At 33.8% G+C, this 9149-nt stretch overlaps 1 protein-coding gene across 1 annotated transcript; it reads left to right on the top strand.

Annotated features, from left to right (window-relative positions):
* The first annotated feature begins 6106 nt into the window (after nucleotides 1–6106).
* Nucleotides 6107–8549, top strand: LOC149815789 (MYB-like transcription factor 4). Its single transcript, XM_089988766.1, has 3 exons — nucleotides 6107–6281; nucleotides 6932–7061; nucleotides 7945–8549. The coding sequence occupies exons 1-3, from the start codon at nucleotides 6152–6154 to the stop codon at nucleotides 8486–8488; spliced, it is 804 nt and encodes a 267-aa protein (XP_089844892.1). The 5' UTR covers nucleotides 6107–6151; the 3' UTR covers nucleotides 8489–8549.
* Nucleotides 8550–9149: the final 600 nt, after the last annotated feature.

The raw sequence follows: 9149 nt of genomic DNA, 5'->3' as shown, positions 1-9149 counted from the left end.
AATAGGGCATGCTTGATGCCCAAGACAAACACCGCACTGAGAGAACATGCGGCGTTTGTCCTGGACATGCAACGCGTCCTGTTGCTCCCCTTATAAAATGAATGGGTGCGGACAAGGCGGTCCCAGCCGGGCACAGGTATCAAACGCATGACAGAAACTGGGTAGGGAATTGTCTATACAAATAATCAGGATTTTGAAAACCTCCCCAATAGAAAACCCTCTCAAACCTCTTAAATAGACGTTTTACTTGATTTTTGGTATTTTTTTCCAAAATTCTGACCGTACAGATGTGAGCTTGCTTCTATAAGAATCAGTTTTTGGAGCATTTGATTCTATTTTTATAAGTTTCAAAAATCAACCTCATACAATTTTGATAAATTTTTGAGGCTCCAAATACCATTTTCTACCCAAAATTCATGATACAAGTATCGATTTCTAGTAAATCAATCATGTTGAATGCATTTGTATGATCAGAATTTTGAAAAAAAAAATCATTTGGTAGGTTTGGGACTGTTTTCATTAGGGAGGTTTTTATTCCCCCAAATAATCAAACGCATAAATATATAGTATTAGTATGTTCTAAACAATTTGAGTATGAACTGACATGGACTATTTTGAAAAGTCATAGCTACGGGCATTTTTTTTTGGTTAATTAATTTGAGGTTGTAGATGTGCTTTGACCAAAAAGCCTCTAACCTTTCATTGCAAAATTTTGGTGCAATATAGGCCGTTGATTTTTAGATTCTTTTGAGAACTTTTTTTAATATAATTATATTTTTCTTATCTAATAAAGTTTTGAGAGCATATGAGCTCGAACATGGCTTGTCTCGCTACAAGAACAAGCCAAGCCTGAACACTTCAAGATCGGTTGGTTCAGAGCTACTATGTGGATGGGTGGGATAGTTCAGTTGTATATATTCTTGTTTGGAGACTTCTATCTGCCAAATGTTAGATCTAAATATAAACATGTGTTTAACATTTTATTTATTACATTAGGACGTTTTGCCATGTCCAATATGACATAAGATTTTATCTTTGCTGGGCAATAATGATGGCTTAACAATCAACTAAAACATCATATTGATGTCAACCTTAGCGCACAAAATAATAAATAAAACATGTTAATCATGGTTGAAAGGTAAGATTTGCATTTAGATAGGAGATCTGTGTAAAATCTAGTGGGTACCACCACAAGTTATGACAATTTAATACCAAAATAAAAGCACTCATATATTTATATTTTAATTGGAGTAAGGAGTTGGTGTGCATGGATGTATATATCCATGAGCCCACTGTACATGCGAACTTTTGCTATTTTCTTGTCTTTTATTTTCGGATTTTGAATAGACAGATGGGTTTTATATAGTTGATAAGTGGGGCCGGACTGTCTTTTGGATCTGCCTGTTTCCACACATAAGCAGGATTTTTTAAGGCTGATCAGAAATCAATGGTTTACAATTTTTTAAATTTGAAATATTGTTATATCATTGTTTTTGTTAAAGCCGGTTTCTAGAAAATGGACCATGCAGGATACACCCATACAGTTTGCATTATTTGAAAATGACATCTTTCAACAATGCACTTGGGGTATGGACACCTAGGTGGCGCACACCCACCCTCTCTCTCTCTCTCTCTCTCTCTCTCTCTCTCTCTCTCTCTCTCTCTCTCTCTCTCTCTCTCTCTCTACACACACACACACACACACACACACACACATATATATATATATATATATATATATATATATATATATATATATATATATATATATATATATATATATATATATATATATATATATATATATATATATATATATATATATATATATAAGAAAACCTACAAAATCCTGACCCCATGTGTGTGTTCAGCATGATTGATTTAGTAGAAATCAACACTTGGATCATGCATTTTGGATTAAAAAAAGTAGTATTTGGAGCATAACAAAATTATAAAATTGTAGGTCGTTGATTTTGAAACTCTACAAAATCCAATTCATGCATAAAAAACAATTGCCCTAAGAAGTGATTCCAATAAAAGAAAGCATATGGATCACATCAGTATGGTCAGAATTTTGAAAAAACACCAGAAATCTAATAGCATTTTTTATTCAGCACAGTATCCATTTGTAGGTTTTTATTTCTTATATATATATATATATATATATATATATATATGAGAATTGAAAACCTACAAAATGGGCACCGTGTTAAATGACAAATGATATAGAATTTTCATTATTTTTTTCAAAATCCTGACCCCATGGGTGTGTTCAGCATGATTGATTTAGTAGAAATCAACACTTGGATCATGCATTTTGGATTAGAAAAACTAGTATTTGGAGCATAACAAAATTATAAAATTTGTAGGCCATTGATTTTTGAAACCTTACAAAATCCAATTCATGCATCGAAATCAATTGCCCCAAGAAGTGATTCCAATAAAAGAAAGCATATGGATCACATATGTATGGTCAGAATTTTGAAAAAATACCAGAAATCTAATAGCATTTTTTATTCAGCACAGTGTCCATTTGTAGGTTTTCATTTCTTATATATATATATATATATATATATATATATATATATATATATATATGCTTCAAGAAGTGATTCCAATAAAAATAAGCATATGGATCACATATGTACTGTCAAAATTTAAAAAATACCAGAAATCTAATAGAATGTTTTATTTAGCACCATGCCCATTTTATGAGGTTTTTATTTCATATATATATATATATATATATATATATATATATATATATATATATATATATTCTAATAAGTGATTCCAATAAAAACAAGCATAGATCACATTTGTATGCAGTCAGAATTTTGAAAAAATACCAAAAATTTAATAGCATGCTTTATTTGGCATCGTATCCATTTTGTAGGTTTTCATTCCCCCCCCCCCCCACACACACACACACATATATATATATATATATATATATATATATATATATATATATATATATATATATATATATATATATATATATATATATATATATATATATATATATATATATATATATATATATATATAGGGCAATACATATGTGCTAAATGAAATATGCTAAATGGGGTTTTCGGCTTTTTCGTTATTTTTGTCAGGGTTCCAATCCCATAAATGTATTGAGCATGGTTGATTTACTAGGAATCAACACATGGAACATGTGTTTTTTTATGAAAAAATGATATTTGGACTGTTGATTTTTCAAATCTTATAAAAACTCACTCATGTGTTGGAATGGAATGCTTCAAGAGCTGATCCCTATAAAATCAAGTACATAAACATTTTCAGGTACAAACGCCTCAACATATCCGTGGCCCAGGTTGTTTTTATCCAATCAAACATCATACATGGATTCAGCTTGTCCAAAATAGTGAGAATTCGTTTTTGGATCTATTTTTTTTGACAAAAAAACACAATTTGATTTCTTAAGAAAATATTGCACATTGTAGTCCAATGTTTTTTGAAGCCTTATAAAACCTACTTAAATGTCATAATTAGACAATTTAAGAGTTTGATTCTCACTGAGAGAAACATATAGATTACATTTATAAGGTTAGTTTCATAAAAAATAATAAAATAAAAACTAGGCATTTATACCTACGAATGGCTGTAACAAACTATGGTTATATATATATATATATATATATATATATATATATATATATATATATATATATATATATATATATATATATATATATATATATATATGTGATGTTAAATGAAACTTGCTATTGAATTTTTGGTGCTTTTTCGATATTCTTACCATACAGATGTCATATATATGCTTGATTTTATAAGAATCAGCTTTGGCCATTTGATTCGGATACATGGATAAGTTTTTATAAGGTTTCAAAAATCAACCGTCTACAATTTTTATAAATTTTTGAGGCTCCAAATACCATTATTTATCCAAAATGCATGATCCAAGTATTGATTTCTAGTAAATCAATGATGCTTAACACATCTATGGGCTCATAATTTTGAAAAAACACTGAAAATCCAATATCATGTTTCATTTAGAACAATGCTCATTTTGTATATTTTGATTTTCTTCTATATATATATATATATAATAAAAACATGTTAAATGGTCTTTTTCAGTTTTTTTTTTGTATTATATAGGTGTCATCTGCGTGCATGATTTTATAGGAAATATTTGATTCATGATGTAAGGTTAGGAATTTTTATAGTTTGAAAAATCAACAGCCCAAAATCTTTATAAATTTTCAAGGTTGCAAATATCATTTTTTTCATCAAAAAACATGATCCAGGTATAGATTCCTAGTAGATCGATCTTGCCAAACACATTTATGGGGTCAAATTTAATAAAAAAAAAAGTACAGGAAAACCCAAAAAGGCCATTTAGTATGTCTCATTTAGCATATTCTCTCTCTCTCTCTCTCTCTCTCTCTCTCTCTCTCTCTCTATATATATATATATATATATATATATATATATATATATATATATATATAATGTTTTTCTACCCTCGTAGGTAAGGAACCTCCTAGTAAGAAACTGTAACATTTAAAAAAAAATGATTTTTGTTTTGAATATCTGACCTTCCAAATGTGAACTACATCTTTGGGTTAATAAAAACGATGCTTGGATCATGTTATTCCAACGTCTATGCAGGATTTTGTACTATTTGAAAATACATAGGTGTATAACATACAACATTTTCAACCATAGAATCATATTTCCAAAACAACTACACTATAAGTTTCTTTGGACTTTGCTTGGTCCGTTGGGCAATCTTGATTGGTCTCTCACTGTACCTATAGGTTTTTTTTTTCAAAGGTGCTTGCTTGAACTGGAATGTGTACATTGGTGTGTGGTGAACATGATCCACAATAATCTCACCTTATTAGTAAGCAAGACTTTTTAAGCTAATATATATATAGGAAAATGTAAACCTCCCCAATGAATGTTTTATTGGATTTTTGGTATTTTTTTCAAAATTTCCACATACAGATGTGATCTATATGCTTATTTTTATTGGAATCAGTTTTTGGAGCATTTAATTCTGATGTATGGATAGGTTTTTATAAGTTTTAAAATCAACGTGCTACAATTTTTATAAATTTTTGAGGCTTTAAATACCATTTTTTTAACCAAAATTCATGATCCAAGCATCGATTTATAGTAAATCAATCATGCTGAACACATCTGTATGGTAAAAAAAAAAATCCATTAGAGAAGTTTGGGAGGGTTTCTATTGGAGAGGTTTTCATTCCCTATATATATATATATATATATATATATATATATATATATATATATATATATATATAGAGAGAGAGAGAGAGAGAGAGAGAGAGTAGAATTGAGGGTAGCTGCCTACACCATTTCATGCCTACCACAACCTACCATAAGCAAATGAGACGTTTCTTTGTTGTTTTTTCACAAATCTGACCTTGCAAATGTGTTTGGCACTTTTGCTATGAAATGACACTTGAATCATGTGTTTTGATTAAAAAAAATGTGATTTTTTAGGTCTTGAACATGTTAATTTTTTAGCTTCATAAAAACCTACTTACATATCGGAATTGGATTTTTATAAAATCAAGCACGTAGAACTCATAGGAATGGTCAGATTTGAGAAAAACAAGAGAAACCCTCTCAATGCTGATAGGTGATGGTAGCAACACCCCCTCTTATATATATATATATATATATATATATATATATATATATATATATATATATATATATATATATATATATATATATATATATATATATATATATATATATATATTAGTTTGTATTGATTGTGCGTCCACAAAAGACCTAGTAACGAAGCAGTTGGGAGTCAAACGATTGGAGCTATCAGTCAAGTGAGAATCATGTGATTCGCCAACCTTGTAACCCAATAGAGATCGAGTAGAGTTCGACAACGACGTATACTTAACGGCAACAACCTCATCCCCTTCCACGTCCACTCCAACCTTCAACCCCGTTGTACTCTGCAACAACACCACCATCATGCTAACCGCCAGTCCAAGTCAACCCCTCCTCTTTTTTCCTCCTCCTACAACTACATATATATTACCCTCCCAAAGCCAGCTCCACACCTCTCTCTCTCTCTCTCTCTCTCTCTCTCTCTCTCTCTGTTACCGCCATCATGAGGAAATCTTGCTGCGAAAAGAAAGACACCAACAAGGGAGCATGGACGAAGCAGGAGGACCAGAAGCTCATTGACTACATCCGAACACACGGGGAAGGGTGTTGGCGCTCCCTACCCGAAGCTGCAGGTGCATACCTTTCGATATCATGTTTGGAAGCGAGAAAAATCTCATGTTAAAAGAAGATTTTACATATGAGATCTGAGTTATTGTTTGAAAATTTTTCTTTTGATTTTGTGAAGTGAAAATCGAGTTGGAAGAGAGAGAGAGAGAGAGAGACCCTCCTGTCGTATGAAAATTTTCTCCACTTCCATATATGGAGAAATTTTTTATATGAAAATCTTGTTTTCTAAAAAAAATCATGTGAAAATTTTTCACGTTTGAAACAATTGGAAGAATGTATCTCTTTTTCGTTTCCAATCACTTTTTATTCTATCTTTTTCTCACTTCCAATTGTGCTCTAATTCCCGTATGGAAACAAAAAAATCTTATAATGAAAAAGACAATTTTGCGTATGAGTAGTTTTCACATGAAACTTTTTGTCTCGTTTATGGGAGTATGAGAAAATTTGGTTCGAAACTGTTAGCGTTTTGATTAGTGTTAGAAGAATTTTCCTTTCAAAAAATTTCGATTGCCACTTTTCCTTTCCAACATGCATTTTTCCTAGTATTTTCTCGCTCCCGAATGTGTCCTTAGTTCCCTATTGTTAAAATTGAGATGCCAATATCTCCATATTGGTTCAAACTGTTAAACCGAATCATTATTTGTATTGTATATAGGATTGCTTAGGTGTGGAAAGAGTTGCAGACTGAGATGGATCAACTATCTCAGGCCGGACATTAAGAGGGGCAACTTTGCCGAGGACGAAGAAGATCTCATCATCAAGCTGCACGCTCTATTGGGCAACAGGTGGAACTCTTTCATCCTCTCACATGTCCATTCACGAAACTAAGCACCAAAAACTTGATTAGATCAACATCTTTCTTTAGGTCAGGAATTGCTGCCATGAGTTTAAAGCCCAAAGATCCCAAAACAAAAACCCATGAAGCAGATTTTGAGATCCTAGCCATGCAATTCTAATTCCCTTCCTTTCTTGCCATGGTCCGATTGGAAAGCCTTTCCAAGATTCCCAACATATCATAAGATTCCCGTTCTTGAAAATCGAAAGGTTGGACTGAGGGTGGTATCCAGATATCATGATGCAAAGCATGAGATTTAATTAACAATGTTGACCATGGCTGGGACTAAGAGCAGATCAGATAAAACGGCACAAAGTGATTGCAAAGCATCCACACAAGACGAGACATGATGCCTATTATTTGAAGATAGTAGCTAGCGCTCAAAACGTAGGACCGGTATCACTTTTGTGTTGATCTTTTACATAAAATGTATCATGCGATCTGCACTGTGTTTGCACATGTAATCTGTTGGTTGCCACTGATTTAGAAAAGTTTTTCTCCAAGATCTGTTTTAATTAGCCATTTTATTAGTTGTTAAAACACCACTGATTTTCTACAACCAACAACATGACATGGTGGAGATACTACTTCTGTTCGTATACAAGCTGCAATCATGTCCTATGTGGTCACAGCTAACTTTATACGATGCATTTCATGGGCTCTACATGAAGAGAATGCGGGTTTTACTCAAAACACTGCCATGTGATTGGCCGTACTATGTACATAGGAGATGAGTTAACAGATCATTGGATCCCGGTAAAAAATTAACAAGATAAAAAATCATTTTATCCATCAAATCTGACAGCTGTTGGTGGTGGCCATTGACTGGCCAGGTGGTCGCTGATTGCTGGGAGATTGCCTGGGCGCACGGACAACGAGATCAAGAATTACTGGAACTCTTACCTCCAAAGGAAACTGAAGCGCATGGGCATCGATCCCAAGAACCACAAGCTTACACGCATCCTGTCACGCCCACACCGCTCCTACAGCGCCGCTTTGTCTCTCTCCAAGTCTACCAACGAGGAAAGCAAGCCTCGCGAGGTCAAGGACAAGAATGAGGAGCAGCAGCTGCAGCAAGAACAACAGCAACAGCATAACGAAGGCAAAGACTGTGACCAGATGTCTGATGCTACCAGCGGCCTCGAGGGCACCTCACCGCTGCCCGACTTAAACCTGGAGCTGAGCATCACTACCCCTCCTCCTCTGTCTCCTCGTTGTCATCATCTTCCTTACCCTAGTGCTCCACAACCATCACAACCACCACCACCACCACCACCAACTTCTGAGATCTCTTCCCCTTCTCGTGCCCGGCCGATGATGAGTCATCTCCATCGTGAACTGGATACTCCTTCCCCAACACTAGTTCTCTTTACATAATCATATATGCTCGTTCTTTCTCTTGATCCTATTTTTATTTCTCTCCTATTATTCTATCAAATGAAAATCTCTCTCTCTCTCTCTCTCTCTCTCTCTCTCTATATATATATATATATATATATATATATATATATATATATAGTTGAGTGGGTGAAAGAGAGAGAGGGAGAATGGTTGGTCATGATATCACAGAGCATGAGGGGGGAACTCTAGTACGCAGTGACTGGTTGTTTTGAATTTTCTTAATGGATGTGCTAGTGGATAAGATGTAAAACTCAGGGGCAAGTCTCAATAATTTATTATTTGCACCAATCTTTTTGTTATGGGGAATGGACGAACACGGATCCCATCATTTAAAATATGATGGGTTCCATCATACCTACAATCCTAACCAACCAATCAACCGCTAGATGGTTCTGCTGGATGGCTAGGATTGGATGTATGATGGAGCTCATACTATTTCAAATGATGGGGTCCGTGCTCGGAATCGATATAAATGTTTCATAGGCGTAACTTGTGCACCCCAAGTGAACCCTAAAACGAATTGGGATCACGTGCAGTCATGTTGCACAAACGCAATGTGCCTCTGCACCTGACAAGCTGTACAACCAGCAGATGGAGGGCGAGTAAGTGCAGCAGCACATTGCACTTGCACTTGTGC

This window comes from Nuphar pumila, chromosome 15 (genome assembly GCF_984573655.1).
Source record: "Nuphar pumila chromosome 15, dmNupPumi1.hap1.1, whole genome shotgun sequence".
Lineage (NCBI taxonomy): Eukaryota > Viridiplantae > Streptophyta > Magnoliopsida > Nymphaeales > Nymphaeaceae > Nuphar > Nuphar pumila.
The sequence above is the reverse complement of the archived record's forward strand: the minus strand, read 5'-3'. Positions and strand labels throughout refer to the sequence as shown.